The 17,869-nt window shown below is 40.4% G+C and overlaps 1 protein-coding gene across 2 annotated transcripts in view; it reads left to right on the top strand.

Moving 5' to 3' along the window:
* Positions 1-17,869, top strand: part of RELN (reelin) — a 297,403-nt gene that overhangs the window by 198,385 nt on the left and 81,149 nt on the right. For both annotated transcript variants that reach the window (XM_040594080.1, XM_040594079.1), the window contains exons 20-22: positions 3,612-3,848; positions 9,695-9,887; positions 12,573-12,685. In XM_040594080.1, the coding sequence (XP_040450014.1) occupies positions 3,612-3,848; positions 9,695-9,887; positions 12,573-12,685 (543 nt within the window). The remainder of the gene's footprint in view (positions 1-3,611; positions 3,849-9,694; positions 9,888-12,572; positions 12,686-17,869) is intronic.

Below are 17,869 nucleotides of genomic sequence, written 5' to 3'. Positions count from 1 at the left end.
AGATGGTGTTGTTTACAGCTACATTTGTGAGACCATCCGCCAATTTTAATAAAGCATTACAAAATCAGGACTCTTCATGAGCACACCTGTACTGCAAGCCCAGGACAATCTGGGCTGGGTCTCTGCAAACCCACTCAAACCTAGAAGCATCCATCTTCATGGGGTGCTGCAGCAGAACCAATAAATCCCAATGAAAGGAAATGCTCTTCAAGGGAGCACACGAGAGGCAGAGCCAGCGATGGCATTGCAGGTCCCATCCCAGCAGGTCCATTCCTGCCACAGGGCAGCTTTGCACTGTGCATTGCCCTGTGTCCTCTTCTCTACCCCTCCACCCAGTTCCAGGATAATGCCTGAGCCAGCCTTAGGGTGGGACTGTAGGTAGGCTGCAAGTCACTTTAACTACGTACAACTTTCTTTATTTATATTTATCCAGATCAGATCAACATACTGAAAAAAAATATTAGATTTCCTCACCTTGTTAATAACTCAGTACAAAATTACAATATGCAAAATGTGATTAAGAATATTTAAATGGAATAAAAAAATTGTAACGTTAAATATATTTCCTGGGAGCTATAAGAAATACTCAAAAATCTGAAAGGAATGACTGTATTTGGTAGAAGTATATCACAGTAGACTTTAATTTCTGAAGTTTTAAATGTTTCCAAAGGAAAGATCCTAAGTACTGGAACACTCATAAGCCTTCTTCAGAATTCCCTTTCCCATCCTTTATTATAGTCACATATATATTTTATATGACCCTGTTTCTAATTCTTACATTCAAGATTACAGCTCTAGGAATTATATTTCCCTAAAGGTTTTTAATATATAGCACTATGAAATTTTTATAACAAAAAGGAAAACACACATTCTGGTGACTGATTTTAATGAAGTTTGAGATATAAATGTAGTAAATTTTATTGATGTCAGAGACTTCTTTTGCTTTTGAGATTAAGTATGAAACACAATTTCTGTTGTTCTGACAGAGCAAAGAGCTAAGCACAACATACACAAGTTAGAAAGGTTTTGCCGTGGGATATCTGTAGTCCATTCTGGGTAGATGGAAAAATGACAGACATACAAACCTGAAGATAATGCTGGCAATAATTATGATGAAGAACATGAAGAAAGCTTCACCTTTTCATATTATGTTGTCTGAAGATATCAGCATTTTTGGTAACATAGATGGACTGCTGCAAAGTTTGGCAATCAATCTGTATCCAGAAATTTAATTAATCTTCAGTCATACAAAAAATAATTACACATTTAATGTTCTGCTGAAAAGGTGCATTTAATCTGCTAACATTTGACAGCTGCATTTTTCTTCTGAGCAGAACAGCGGTGGCTTTTCAACATTAGGTATGCGCATAGCTTGAAAGAATGAGATCAGAGCAAAGGTCTCCCAGCTGGTTTTTAAGAAATCTAATGGTAGCTGGTAATGTTAGTAGGAACACTTTTCTTCTCTGCAGCAGAAAAGTCATTAGCAAGAATCCCCCTCCCTCTCCATCTATCTCAAACAAATCAAAGCCAGACAGGAGAAGCTGTTATAACTGGAGATGTAGTCAGGTTCTGCATACTAACATATGTGCCATATATGGTGGTTTCTGCCAATGTTTTTAAATTGTGTTTGCTTAATCCCCTGGGATGAGAAATTTATTTTAGCATGTGTTAAATATTTTAACATCGAATAGGTGTATCAGTGGTGTATGTCATGATTTAGGATTTTCTGTAAATTACTGTCAGTAAGAATTAGAGTCCATGTGGGCAAGCTTATGAGAGTTAAGAGTGAAAAGGAATATTCAGGCATCAAAAACAGCCACCAGCAGAGAAATATGCCCAGGATTATAACAGAGCATTAGCTCACACAAGTGCCAAGTGCTTCACAGTGTACGCTGCAGACAACGCTCCTTCTAGCCAGGGTACTGGCTTTCCTCAGGTTCACCCTGCTGAACCATGGAAGACAAAATCATCAGTTCCTTTAGCATCAGATTTAGAGTCATTCGTGCCTTTAAAAATTATCCCAAGAAGTTGTAGGGTTGCTGCTTATTAGGGAGCCCTTGGAAGAAAGAAAGTCCTTGTTGCTTATTCACATACCAGAGAGTAATGGCGCTTGGTCTTTCTCCTAGAAGGGTATGATGTTTGAGCATGTTTATTTGAGCAGCAAAAGAAATGTATACACCATACATATAGTGTGTGCACTGCTGGTCCCTTGCCATGGGGACGCAGCAGCCATCACCTCTGGCTGTCCCTTGTCCCTGCCTTCTCCAGCCTACAAGTGGCCAAAGGCAGCTCCCAGGAATGCTAGCCAGGACTTTTTGAGTGCTCTCCACCTCTTTAGCAGAGCTGTTTGATTTTTTCTTGCTAATGGGTTAATGTGTTCTTCTTTAAAATCAGTGTGACACTAGGCAATGCTATTATAAATTTACTCTTTGCAAGGACAGTTTAGCAAGTCATCTTTAAGAGTATGCTTTTGCACTGAGTGCCACAGACACAAGACTGTTTCACATGTGCAGAACAAAATATTACAACAGACAGCTTAGAAAGCCTTAAATCTGGAAAAAAAACTTGGTGGTAAAGTACAAAATTATGTTTCCAGTTTCTCTGATTTGTCATTTTATCCACATTTCCTCTAAGAGAGAAAGAAAAATAATCAGCTATATGATGAGCTTGCCAAAACCTCTTTTGACAGCAAGTAATTGTACACTGCCGGAGACGAATGTCCCTGTTGCCAGTCTGTTTCCCAGCTCACGTGCGTTGTGTGGGGCACCGTGGTCCTAGTGATTTATGGAGCTTTCAAGAAAGTGTCGTTGCTGTGGCAATTAATGCATGCTCCCTGCTGCTGAGTACCATAATTGCTCCTGGAAATTAGATATTACTCTTAATTTTCTTTGCAGTTTGTCAATTATACTTTTGTTGACATAGCTGCCATGACAAATCAGGTGACCTTGCATACCAGGAGAAGCACCTAGGACTCACCTCCAGTTGTATCTCCATGTAACTACAGAAGAAAAGAGTCTTCCATACAAGACTACACATAATCACATTGTCTGACAAGACGAACCTTTTCCACTTGAACATGGCAGTTTACAGGGGTGGGTTCTTCTAGGACAGGAGCAGCACAGGCATGACATCAGTGCTGTGCAGAAACAAGCACAGACATTATTAGGAAGATGCGTGTCTTCATATCAGAATAAAATCTACTGAGTCTCAGAAAATGGAGATGAAATTCACAAGTTCTTGTCAACTGATCATCCCTTTGCCAGTCTAAGCAATTGAACTTCAAATGGAGGGCATTCAGTTTTCTTCTGGCAAGGAAGAGCACCTTCACATTTACAGAGCACCCCACACTAGCAGCAAAATTTACAAAATTGGTGGAAACTACTTGTGGCTTTTGCACATGAATGTCTTTCAATTTCATTGACAACCAAGAGAACTAACAATTCCTCTGTCCCTGGTAGAAGCTATACCAGTAGATGCTAAGGTAATTCAGCTGAGGCTGAATTTAACTCACGATTTTTAGGGTCAGTGAGAAAAAATAACTATAAAATACATCCCCATAGAATTCTGACAAACAGCAAGAATTTCAATAATAATTTTCCTGTGTTTTCCAGAATAATTTCAGTGGAGCTGCCTGAAGATGCAAGACAGATTGGCATTCAGTTCAGATGGTGGCAACCGTATCACTCTTCTCAAGGCGAAGATGTGTGGGCGATTGATGAAATTATCATGACCTCTGTGCTTTTCAATAGCATCAGCCTGGACTTCACCAACCTAGTTGAAGTCACGCAGTCTCTGGGATTCTACCTGGGAAATGTTCAGCCCTACTGTGGACATGACTGGACTCTTTGGTGAGAAAAATTTGTTCCTTTCTATTCTACTTTTGTATTCTTTGTCTATTCATCCGGCTAAGAATCAAGTGATTCCTGCAAATGAATCCTTCTGTCAGTTATTCAGAAAAATTGTGTCTCATCCTCACATTACGGACAAAAATACAGTTGCTAATCTAATTGCAATTAGCAGTAAGTTTTTAAATGCCATTGCACAGAAATTTTTGTTAGATGGGAATGTTGAATGTAGCATTCTTTCCCCACAAAATACTTGAATAATATCCTAATAGAAACAATTTAGAAAATTTTCATAGTCTTCACTTAAAATGCAGTCAGGCTAATACGAGTATACAGGTTATGAAATAATCTGTTATGTACAGACTCTGAATATTTTGTAAGTAATGTTCAGATCTGTGTACATAGCTGTTAGCTTACACTCCAAAAGTAAAGGCAGCAGAATGCTGGTAGAATGACAATAGTTACTTGTAGCAATTTTGTCTGGTATTATCCATTTTGTCATTTATACTGTGATCAGCATTATGACAAATTGCAATTATGCCTAAAATGTGCAGTGTATTTAGAAACGAAAGCAAGAAAATATCACCTGCCCCCCCCCCCCCCCCAAAAAAAAAGGCAAGAAATTAAAAAGAAGTGAAAAACCAAAGTAAAATAAAACTGTTAGGATTGTGTAAAAATAAGTAAATGAGTAAATTAGTAAATTAGTAGAATTAGTAAAACGTTAACCTAATTCACAAAAATTAAATTCTGGAGTATGTAAGTGTAACATCTAGAATTAATACAAGGGAAGCTCTATTTAATCTCTATGTTTTGATTAAAACCAAATAACAGTTTCATGCTAGTCTGATCAACATATAAACCCAGTATGGCTTTAATTGGCATAGATATATTTATTTGGAGAAAGTACAATCACAGTAATTATAGAAAGCCTCAAGAAAATACAAATAATTTTAGCGTCCCCATGGACACTCAGAGAAACACTGTTGGAATTTTATTAGCAAGTATCCCTGAACAATCTGATTTGACTTTCTGATCATCTGTCAAACTAAAAGGAGTTGGCTTAGCAGTAGGAACAACACTGGATGTGTTCTAGCGGTGATAATGAGGCAGTAGAAGCACCATTAACCACTTTAATAAGGACAAGGAAGATACTCGCTGCTCATTAAAATGAAACAACATGTTAGGGCTCAAACTGTTTGCATCTTCTTCATCAAAGAGCTGGAATGAAAGCCCTTTAATGACATTGTTTTCCCTCTGTTCTTGTAAGACCAGCTTATCATGGGGAAGGGGGTAGGTTATTTAAGATAGCAGAGGTTCCTCTGCTTTCCTCCTATGACTCTAAATCAGAATCAATATAATAAACACTAAGCTAAATTCTCCATCACATATATTGGCTAGGATTTGTAGTGCTCAGTCATAGTGGAAATGCTGAACTTCCCATGCATCAACTAAAGAATCAAATCCTTTGCAATATTTCCTTACTATTTATGTATAAGCATTTTTCATTATCACTGGAAGATATGAACTCTATCCTTCATTGACCTTGTTTCTCTCAAGGGAAATTTTTAAACTTACACAAAGTCTGTACAAATGGCTGCTACTTAAATTAATTATTGTTGGCTTTTCCCAGCTGTGAGTCCATTTGGTTCTCGTTTTCTAACTCATGTCTTGCTATGAGCAGAATTTGCAGTAGCACTGACACCACCCTCTTGAGAAAAGTCTGACAACTGCTTTTTCATTAGTAGAACTATGGGAAATGTGCTATAAATCATTTTACAGGGTGTCATCCCCAGGCCCATTTTCAGTGAATTGCCTTTAATTGTCTGTTAGGTCTCTGCTTCTGCTTCAGAATCAGTAAATCTGAAATACTTATCCTTTAAAATTTGGGAGAACTGAGGGTGTTTTATTTTTGTTGAAGAGGGAAGTTGTTCTTTTCAGTAGCTGGCTTCATTTAGAAAGGAAGGGTTTATTGATATACGTATGTTTTGAGCAAACATGATTATTGAGTGTTTTATAATGTTCCGTATCTGGAACAGTCACTTTATTCAATTGTAATCATCAACATTTGGTTTCAGATTGGTCTTTAGACTATTACAGCAAAGTATTTATTAAAGAAAGGATTCCAGAACACTTTTGAAATTAAATGTTTGATGATGTCTGTTAATTCATCACTTCTATAAGATGCTCATACACAGGCAAGGTTTTGACCCAAATGCCTATGAAGTGTTGCATTTAAGTATTGGTAAGGATGCTAATAACACTTCTTCTGTGTTTTGTTTTTTTTTTTTTAATATTCATCTGGACACAAATAAAATAGCTTTATATAAATAAACTGTCTCAGTCAGATGACAACATTATGATTTAACTCAATGTAATGAACAATAGAGTGTCCCACTATCCCTGGAGCAGCCTGAGGGAAGACCGTAAATCTGGCTCATAATGAACTATCATTGTGGAGCAATGTAATATAACTGCCCTACATCAGCTCGATATTTTACCTGTTTTATAACATGTTTTGTCTTTTAGATTAATTAGTACTCTGTAACATGCAGGAAGTTTATTTTGGGTAATTGACTTAATTAAAATATATGAATATGTTTAGGAATTATTTAGCCAAGTAGATGTGATGTGATGTGAAAAGACATAAACATCTCCTGCTTTTGATGGAAGCAAAGTTGGGGCTGCTGTGAGCATTTGACCATCACGTCAATATTCTCGGTCAATGCAGCTTTACAAAACTAGCTGCATCCAATGTGGCTTTTCAGTATTCCTGAAAGTAGCGGCCTTGAAACATGGTAACTCTGGGGATCCCAGAGCAGTTTGGAACAGCACAGACTGGCTGACATTGGCTGTGATATCATTCCCAGAAGTACCAATTAGTTGGCAGTGCTTGGAGGGAGACCAATTGTTCTGAGGGCACCTATGGGTATTGTGTTCCTGCGCCTCCACAGGTCTAATTATGTACACACCAGAAACCAACTCACAGCTACACACTTATACAAAAATGTAGCCTCTGCATTCTCATTTCTAAAGATTTTTTAGTTAATTATTGTTACGCCAGGGACATTACTCTGCTTTTTACAAAATCCGGAAACGTAATGCAGCTGCGTGACTCCCAGAACAAAGGAAATATTTGGTATTCCAGCAGAAGAGCATGCCCCTAACCACAGACACGGGAGAGCTGGAGAGTGAGGAAGTGGCAAGTAAGGTGGAGCCCCCACCTTTAATGTTACCCTTGTTCAGCTGGAGGCAATTTATGGATGATAAAGGACTTTGTGAACCCGTAATGTGATTTCCTCCCCTTAAAAGAGTTTCTTATGGAGTATCACAGATTGTCTTCATCTCATCACTACCTTCCTTTTACACATTTCTTTAATATCCATTTTAAAGAGCTGTTTTGCCTTTAAAACAGTGCTTATTTAATGTATTGTATAATATCCAGTGGCTAAGTTATTAAATAATATCCAGTGGGTAAGTTACTAAATGAAAATTAATACTAAACTTAAATTGGTTTACTCATCACCTGAATGCCACCTGTAAAAAAGATGACAGTTAAGGTTTTTTTTCCCTAGTTTTACACCTGTCATATTGAATAGAGGGAATTTTTGTGGAGGCAAAGAGAAAAAAGGAAATGCTTACTTCTTTGTGCCTATACCGAATATCGGTCCTTCACTTGTCTTCCATCACTTTGGGGAAGACAGCTTCTGGGCAGATAATTCATCAGACTGTTTAGTTTCAATTCCTTTATTCTTTTCAGATGAGCTTTAGGTTACTGTGATGTGTTGTGAGCAGGTTTATGTGTGCAATGCCAGATCATTTTCCAAAGCATTGCTGCCTATAACTTTCAGCTGATTACACTGCACATAGGTGACTGATACCTAGCGAGCCTGGTTGTAATGGCACAGATTTCCCAAGAGGGTTTTGGTAAAACTTTGTTTTCCCACATCAGCCATGAAATTTCAAACTGCTTTGTAGAAATTAAAATTTTGTCAGACCAAGTCAGCTTTAACTTCTAAATTTGCAGGTTTTTGTCATTTTGAAAAGTATAAAATAAATTTTGAAAGAAAAATAAGTTCAGGCATTATCCAAACAAATTCTTCTGAGGTGCATTCAGGTCTACCAATGAAGCCACAAACCATGAGTTGCCAGCTGGACCGCGGATGAATGGACATTATACCCTCTGCTCAACATAAAATTATCCTTCCTGTTGACAAAAACACTGACAACATTCACTGAAAGAGCAAACAGTTGAGATACAGTTTTCCAAGGTGACTTACTGCCTTCTGTTCCAGTTGTCCATGACAGTGCCCCAGCGGTGCAGGGAATGGCCATCCACAGTTGGTTTGTGGTGCTGATTGACATAGACTGGTTAGTTTCATATGATGCCATGAACTGGATCATCGTTTAGGAAATAAAGTTGCAGAGAGCAAGGTTAGCGAGTAAAAAGGAGCCCAGATCTTAACTGCCAAGTAAGAGCACTTTGATAATGGTAAAACTAATGGCAGCTTTCAGTAATTTCTTCTAGAACTTTAAGGTAAGATGTTGACATTTATGGCTTAGCTTAACTGCACCATCTGGAAGGGACACTATAGAAAAGAGTGTGGGTCAGTGAATTAATTTAAAAGAGTGCTAAGTAACACTGACTTGTATTCCTAGTCTTTATGCTGACTTCGTCATGACCTTGAACTTTACAGGGGTAGAAGCTAATATATTTTATTGTATGGTATTGAAAGATCAGGGTTTCTTATTTAAGATGATAAACTGTAACTTACTCGACCATAAGGGCAACCTTGAACTAGATTATTCCCGTCATCAGTGTACTGAATGTACCTTTTTATTTTTGCGTGATGATTTGCAGTTGTTTTCTGTAAAAAGATGCAATCCCTATCCTAAATTGTTCACATTTAAAAACAGTTTTAGAAAATGTTTTAGCTGAAAGGACTACAATACTTCTGAAGACACTAACTAAACATCTCAAACTAAGAAGGAGGTGATTTTTATTCTGTGTGAAATTTCTTAAAAACGTTCTGATTTGAAGGCTAGTGTGCAGGATTCAAAACGTAGTTGTTCTTACTTCCTCCTTACACCTCTCTTGCATTTGTTGGTTTGGGGTTGGTTTTTTTTTCCTTTTCAAGAGTGCATAGAAGAAAAAACTGCATTTAAATTGAAATAACCCTATAATTTAAAACTATATGTTGTGTTACCATGTATGTGATAACTGGATACCTTGTACCGTATACGAGGCTTGGTTTGTTCCAAACATTACTACTGACAAAATTATCTTCTCCAGTCTACTGGATAATATAACTCTTGTATCAGTGTGTCTTGCAGAAAAGAAGCTGAGTATAGGCATTATTAATCCCAAAACATAGTCAAGTCAATGAATGCATTGCATATAGAATCACTTGAAAATCAGTGGAATGAAAAGCCAATTGAATACGAATATTTTAAACTAAATGCAGTGTATCTTTACTGTCCAGTGTTTGAATGAAATTACAGCTGTTACTGTGACACGACCTTAGGCAACGGACACTCCTGGGGAATTAACTTTATGTTGTTTTTTCTGTACATTATCCATTGCTTGATCCTAATGTGATCCTTAATACAAAGAGCATATAGTAAGAACTAACAGAATAATTCAGTGTTTCACACTCTGGGATACATCAAGGCCTCTCTTGTAATTTGCAGAAGGTACCAACAGAAAGATGCTTCTGTGCATGGTCTCATCCCATGTGCCAATCTACAGAACAAAGAAAGAAGCAGCACTGCGTTTAACCCAGAACCATTCTTAATGTTCCCTTCTGAAATATTTTGGAGATGGATCCTGATTCTTTCCTTACATCTCTCAGTTTTACAGGAGATTCAAAGTTAGCTTCTAGCATGCGCTACGTGGAGACCCAGTCTATGCAGATCGGAGCTTCATACATGATACAGTTCAACTTGGTGATGGGCTGCAGTCAGGCATTTACTCCTCATATGGACAACCAGGTGAAACTGGACTACTCCACCAACCATGGCCTCACGTGGCACCTTGTTCAGGAGGTGAGGCTGGCAGCGAGGACCTTTGTCTTCCATAAACTCTGCTTATACAAAGATCATCAGAGATATACGTGTGGCATTGAACAAAGGGAGATGTTTCCCTCATTCCCCTTTCTATAAAGGAATTCTCAGTTGAAATCAGTCAAAATTACCAATAGAAGTATTTAAACTGTTCTGTTCTTCATGATATTTGGAAGAAAGGTATCTGAGAACCTGAAACACAAAACTGACAGAAATGGACCAAGCCTGAGAAAAGAACTGGGGCACACTTAGACAGAGCTACAGAGTAATGGCTGAGATCTTTCCTGTGCTACTGTTTTGGGTTGGTTTTTTTTTTCAAAGCTAAATGCATCTACTGTTTCCTGGAATTTAAATGGATAGAAATTCTTTCTACCCTTGTGTGCAGCCATTTCATAAATGGAAAGCACATTCCTTCGGGGGATTGTAATATAGAGCCTTTCATCTCCCCTCCCTGGTTCAAACACAGTCCAGGGCCGTAATGACCGGCTCTTTCCCCGTCTCTGCTAGAAGTGCAAATAGCAGTGTTAGCTGCTATTCCCCCGTGTGGCTCAGCTCTGCCTCAGCACAAATGTGAATAGCACATTTGGCCATAACTTGTGCTTTTGTTTTCCCTCTTAGATGTCAAGCTGGACTTTCCGTGGCCTCAGGGTGAACTAACCAAGGTCCTTGGGCTGCCTCCGAGCAGATTCAGAGGGTGTCAGGGAATCTGTCCTAGTGCCTTTTCACTGTATGTTCTGTATGTTCAGAGAGGGATTTGAATGTCCAGTCCCAAATCTTCTATGAGCAGTGAAAGCATTGTCCTGTTACCATTTGCCACGTTGTGTTTCACCACGTTTACTTTGGTGGGCAGAGCAGGGAACTTTTAAATTTTGCAAATCGAAGTAATGTTTTCTTACCTTAAACAGAATTCAGAGGAAAGCTATAAATACTGTATTTCAAACATTGTTCATGTCCTTTATACCTAGCAGGCATCATCATGGTGTCCAAGAATAGTTCCTAGTGGTGGGTGTTTGGGGTTTGTCCTTGCCATCAATGGAAGATTAGTTGCCTTCAGATTTTAGTGCTCCTTTTCTCTCTCAGTGGAGCTGAGTTCAGAGAGAAGAACTTGCAGCCAAATAATTTTTCTCACAGCACCCGTGTCGCTGTGATAAAAGAGTAATGGAGAAGGCTATTTGTAGTATATTTCAAGGACGTAATCTGGCAAATACACAAAACACTAATTAATTAAAATGTTTGAAAGTTTTGTTTGCTTCACAAGCACTGATCAGATCCTGTTTTGTAAGATCTTCTAGGGGAGATGAATCAACAAAAAATGTTTGAAAAATGCTGGAAAGGAAACTAAGCCTTTAGAAAATCTACTGAAAAAAAAAACCCAACAAAACAGAATAAGCTATCAGATCTTCATTTAATACTCTAAGATATTTGGGCAATAAATTTCTCTGTTAAATACATTCTGCCCTTCTTCATATGTAATATATAACTATTACTATATATTTTTATATTTATATATATAAATTAGATATAATTTAACTATTAAAATATTCTTAATTGCTCTAACTACTTTAGAGAATTATTGTTTTATTATTAGTTTCAGAGCAGTCAAAGTAGGCTGCTTGCACATGCAGGTGTCTGTCCCAAAGCTCTCCCTCTTGCCTCGTGTTGCTGGCATGAGTCCAGCAGTGAACAATGAAAGGTTTTCAGAGAGGTGGGGATGGTCAGGAGGAGCTGTGCTGTGACAGTAGTGGCAGAAGGGACTCTGAAGGGGTAGCTAGAAAAGGAGCGCACAGGTTAGTAATAACATTCAAGCACTTCATTAATACCTCATCAAAATCTCAGCTTAAAAATTTTGGTTGCTGTTCTGGAAATACATAAATAAATGAATGGAATATTATGGAAAAATGGAGTAACATGGGAAAGGCAGGTCTAGAAAACAGTAAGAGGCCAGGATAATGGACTTTATTTATATTTTGTATGAAAAGGACATGATAATGATCAGATTTTCTGAAAAGAAGAAAGAAAATTTGGGGAACAGATCTCTCTAGGAATCTAGGAGTTAAATGCAGAAAGAATCATAGAAGCAGTCAAGGGGAATTTACACCACTTGCTGTAGGCGTCAAAGGTAAATGCATCTGCAGAGCATGGGCCTCTGGTGGCACCTTCAGTAGACCGTGGTTGGGTGCTCTTGTGTAGCGATGTCTGTTGCTATGCTGCTTCCCACTGCAGATGGAGGGAGCGGGGGGAACCCAGCGTCCAGAGGCAAGGGCTCACAAGTAGGTCTCTAAAATGACTGATATAAAAGTTTGGAGGTCAGTTCTATAGACTTACTCCATAGTGGACTTGTAGACTTACTTCATAGTCTGCGCTAGATGTTAGGGCAAGAATTGTGAAAAAAATGAGCTAGATATCTCATGGAGGGAAACAGAGCATTGCTAGTCATTAATGCTAAACTCTTTAAATGAGTCATATGGCTTTCTCCTATCCTCAATTGTACTACTGTTAGTTTTCTGAGAAATTTCTCTGCATCATGCCAGCATTTTTCTGCCTCTGGGTCTTTCACACCAACATCTGGGCCCAGACAAGCTCCTGATTCAGTGAATGTTTAACCCTTTCTTCTATCCCCAGTTCTTCCTCAATGTTAAATCTGGTTTTCAAATGTTTTACTTCAAGGAATGTCTTCCCAGTATGCCGAGCTGTCAGGAGTTTACATCAGCAAGTATCTACCACTCCAGCGAATTTACTCAGTGGAGGAGAATCACCGTCCTTTTACCACAGAAGACTTGGTGAGCATTTCTTTCTTTTTTTTTTTATTTTTTTGAGAGTGCAGATAATTCATCTAGTTTTAAATTGCTGTGACAAAGATCAAATCCTCTGTAGATCATACTTATGCTTGTGGGTGGGGCGCCAGGGTATCTGAGCTGAACCTGTTGCAGATATTTAACATAAAATGCCTTCCTTACATAACAGAAGAGTGAAATGATGGTGAAGTCACCAGAAGCTATTGTTTAGGATTGTTTTTAATACATACTGTGACTCTTCTAATAAGGTTCAGACCCTTTCAAAAACAGTGGTGCTTGTCTGTAAATGCCCTACTGGAGGAAGGCTTTATTTGGATTGTTAATTTTTATTTTGCACATTCCTTATTGTTTACATCTTCAGACCAAAGCCTTGTATAAACAATAACTAATGATTCATTTCTGGGAATTTTTTACCTCTTGTTTCTTTTTATAGCATTTCTTCAAAAATAACATCCTCTTCTGCAAAAAACAGCAACAAAAATTATCAGAAAGCACTACCCTATTCATATTATTTTAATCAAACTTGTTTTGTGTGCCCTAACATTTTTATTTAACTAGGTCATTTCTTCCATTATTTATTTTAAAAGCTTCATTATAACGTACAAATGAAAAGTTGTCATATATCTCAATAATCTTCAGGGCTTCCTTCGTTTGAGAATTAAATAATTCCACTTAGATTTACACTTTGCTTATGTTTGACCTGAATCCATCACAGCAATTGCAATGAGAGCTTGCTCAGATTAAGTTATCATTGTATTTCCCTGTCCTTCATCATTTTTCTGTGCTCTCCACGGCCTCAACACAACCTATTTCTACCAACCACCCCACGATGATACCTTCATTCAACACACTGGCCATTTTTACTGTACAGCCAATACTCAGAATTTCCTATTTCCAGGCAAAACATCAGGGGCAAGTATTGAATCCTTAAAGTATATCAGGTTAGATAATACCAAATGGCACAAGTAAGCCTATAAATAACTGCTTTGCAGTTAGACTATAATGTACTAAATCTTACATGCCGTTATGTGCCACCAGCTGTAAAATCTATGGTTTATTTAGGCACTTAGGAGTTTAAAAACTGTCTACAATTTTGCACGTTATACTCTAAGAGTAGGCTGTTATCTTAAAATTTATTTATGAGATATATACTGTACTTAAAATTATTATTATACACTGTATAGTTGATGATAATACCAATGTGGTGGGCCTTTTTTTCTTTAGGATCTAGTAATTTTCCTCAGCATATGAGGTGACAGAAGCAAATAATTCCATTTTAATTTAGGATACTGTGGGGAGAAATTATGATGAAATAATAGCTGGGTTCCTGTTTTATGCTGCACACAAATCATAACTATTTCACACTCTATCTTGTATCTGAAGGGATTCCTGTTTGTTAGCAGGGTTTTGTTTGTAATTAAGGTACGAATTACCACTGAACATTACTTTGCTCTTCATAAAGCACATGTTCAGTATGACTGTGTTGTGCTGTGCTGTAATCGGGGTGAAGAGGAAGGATGGCTGCATGTTCCCCGCCAAAAGCGATCTGGCACACCAGACACATCTCAGCCGCTTTCCCTCTTTTTTCCCCTCCTTTTCACTGGCAACAAGCAGACCAAGGGCACAGTTGCTCCTTTGGGTTGAGATTGGGAGGGGATGTTTTTTGGTATTTGTAAAGCGCCATTACTAACTGAGGGCAAGTTTCTGCCTTTACAAACCTGGAGGTTACTGGTGAACATTTGACGTGGAGAGCTCCTCTGCCAGTCTGGCCACACAGAGGGCATAATCCCGGGGGCCTGGTAGCAAATATTCACCACAAGGCTCTTCTTCAGGGTGTCCTCCCCCCTTGTCCTCTCCCTTCCCCACCCATGCCCCCCTGCAACAACCATCCATGGGCAAAAATTTGGTGATGGCTGGGAAGAACAGTGCAGAGGGGGAGAGCCAGGTCATCTGCCTTCCCAAAAATGAGGGGAGGGAAAGGGGACTCTGAGGACCTTCCTTCTGGTTCAGCCCCACAAGACAAGGGCTGCCAAATACACAGCCTGCGCTGTGCTTACTGCTCAGGGAAATAAACCACCTAAATAAGGATTCAGGACTGAGGACTGAGGTCTCATTAGCCTTGCTCTGGCCCTTGGTAGCCTCGACATGCCTTCACACCCCTGTGCAGCCCTGCTATGATTGCCAGGGCTTTTATTCCAGCGTGCACACGTCTTTGCTGAGGTCTGCACCCTGGGTGCACAGGTAGTCTCCGGCTGCAGTGCTGTGCTCATGCAGCCAGGATGTTGTTAAAAACAGCACCTATTTCTCCTGTAAAACTTTCTGGGCATGCTGGTATTTCTGCACATCTGTAGATGTTCTGCATCTGGCAAGCATGGGTTTACAAGGTCCCCGTGTTATCTGAGATTTGAGGTGTTAGGAGGTCTGCTGCAACAGTGAGGCTTGTACTGGGGAAATGAAATATATGCACCTGCTCACTGAAATTGTATTGTACTTGAACTGAACATTTCTAACACTGATGAAAATTAATTTCAGTTTTATGGGAGGCATTTACATATGAACAGGCCTTAATGAGATACAAGCAGCTGTCAGTTGCTGACTTCATAAACAAATCAACACCTAATGACTGAATGAGAGTTTCAGGATAATTGGGTAAATGTAATTACGGTAACTCAGAAGGTAGCAAATACAATTTTATCAGCTACAAATTTGCATTCGATCATTAGGGGTTTTAATATCAGGAGAGAAGACAATGATTTTATTTTAACCCACATATCAGAAAAAGTCTATAACAGAAAGAACATTATTTCACTCACAATACATCTGGGACATGATTTTCTTGTGCTTATGTAAAATGTCACACAACAACAGTGACTTTTATTTGACATCAGCCTAACTTAGATATTTCATCAGAAAGCCAGATTGCCTTCCAGTAGCATAAAAAAATTAAAAAAAAACCCCAACAACCAATAAAAATAAACCCAAACCCCAACGAACAAACCTGGGAAGACATATGAGGAACTAGGGTAGTTTATTTTGGTTGTAATAAAATGCTTTCATAACTCCTCAATACTGTACTTCCCGTTTGAATAGGTGTCCAAATGGTGACTGTCCAAAAACCTGATATTTTATCACTGAGAATGCAGCTGACACTCATCTCCTTATTCTCTTTTCTCAGTTAACATGGCTTTTTTAAAATGCTGATTACCATTTTTAACAGCATAATCCTGTTAAGCCATTGTTACCTTGAGGTGCAAGAGCAGCCTTGGAAAGCTTTCAAAACCAGTGAGCAGGACCAGCCTTTCGGCCATGTTGCTTTTGCAGTTGTGAATTCAGCTTAACACACACTATCCCATGCCCAGAAAGGGATCTGAGTCTGTGACAGCTGTTGTGGCCCACAGCCGTGTGACAGCAGCCCCGCATTCCATGGGTTGCCCATGACCACCTGGCTGGGTGGGAAGGTGAGGGCAGCCCTCATCCCGCAGCATCTCGGGGGCCATGGGATTGCCGCAGCCACAAAGCTGTCCTGGCGCAGAGCTTTCTCTGTCTGAAGCTAAAAATAACCCCCATCCGCTAAGATGTTGCTCCCCAGGGACAGTCCCCAGCTGCCCAGCCAGTGCACACACCTCCTTTTCAGCTGCATGTTCATCTTCAGGCGGCAACACAACTCCTCCCTTAAATGAGGGAAACAAGTCTCCTGCCATCACTGCATTCATCTGGGGGAGCCTCTAAGAAACAAGGGGAGCTGAGCTCGCCCTTAGCTTGACGTGCAGCCAACATCTGAGACCCGAGGAGGAAGGCAGAGCCGCTCCAGCGGCGCGTGACCCTGTGCTCTGTGCCTGGTGGGGTGGCCAGCCCGGCAGCGGGAGCGGGACACTGAACCTGCCCAGGGAAACATTTTGCTGAGGCGAAACCCAGCACAGGCTGTCAGCTACTAAGCCTGCCAGCCTCCATGCCTGCTGCCTCCATGCTGCCGGCCTCTGTGCTGCCAGCGTCTGTGCCTGCTGGCCTCTGTGTTGCCAACCTCCATGCTGCTGGCCTCTGTTGTCTTCTGTGCCTGCTGGCCTCCATGCTGCTGGCCTCCGTGCTGCTGGCCTCTGTGCTGCCAGCCTTTGCCAGCCTCCATGCCTGCCAGTGCAGGCCCAGCCCAGGGAACAGCCCCGCAGCGGTGCTGCACAGGGGTCTTCTCCGTGGGGTTTCAGCTGTGGTGCTGCCCTGGGCACAGAGGTGTGCGTCGTTATTACCCGTGGGTGGGCTCTCCCCGCTGTTTGCGTAGGGTGGGTGTGAGGGGTGCCCCAAACCCCGCCGCGATGAACCCCCACAGCCACCCTGCAGGGATGTTTGCGCCTGGCAGAGGCCAGCGAGCGGCTGAGGAAATGCCACCAATGCCACACCAAGCAGCATGGGGAACTGCATCCAGGCAGCACCGCCACTTGTTGGGCACCACAAGACTTCCATGGGATGGCAAAATTGCCCCTCTGTCACTGTGAATCCCCCCCTCCCACCCCCCAATTTGTGTAGATACCCCTGGGCTGCAGTCACACACCCCACCTCTACCCACATGCCTTCCCTACCAAAAACCAGAGAGGCCTGGCCGCAAGGCATGCCCTCCTGTCACCTGGGCAGACAACATGACACGACTTTATTGTGCTGGGAGGTCATGGCTGGGGGCGCGTTGCCTGCTCTAAAACCTTTCTTTGGTTTCAGTATTGTTATTTTGCTCAGCCCACATGAGAGTTAACACCAGGTGTTAGCAGTCCCTCCGGAGCACACAGCCTCTCTGGGCTCTCTGCGGTGCTGTTGATGTTCTGTAGCGAACATGAACGCCACCACCAACCTGACAAGCTGACTTCAGAGCACTTCAAAAATAAACAGTAAATAATCGTGGTGAATATGGACCGTCCGTTGTGCCTATGCAAGCTTAGGAGGTCCTTCATGTGCAGATTACTGGCATTGTGCACTTTTAATGGATAATTCATAGCTCTTTTAATGTAACCCATCAATACGTTGTATCCTGAGGGAGTATTTAATCAGCAGATCTGCCCCCACAGATTAGCTCTGCGTGCTGTAAAAATGATTACAGTATTTGCAATATCAAGCAGATATTTAAAACAAACAGGGGTCATTCCAATTAAAAATCAAGCCTTTGGGCAGCTTCACTTGTTTGCTAAA

Source organism: Falco naumanni, chromosome 5 (genome assembly GCF_017639655.2).
Source record: "Falco naumanni isolate bFalNau1 chromosome 5, bFalNau1.pat, whole genome shotgun sequence".
Classification (NCBI taxonomy): domain Eukaryota; kingdom Metazoa; phylum Chordata; class Aves; order Falconiformes; family Falconidae; genus Falco; species Falco naumanni.
Note: the sequence above shows the minus strand (reverse complement) of the source record. Positions and strands in the feature narration are given on the sequence as shown.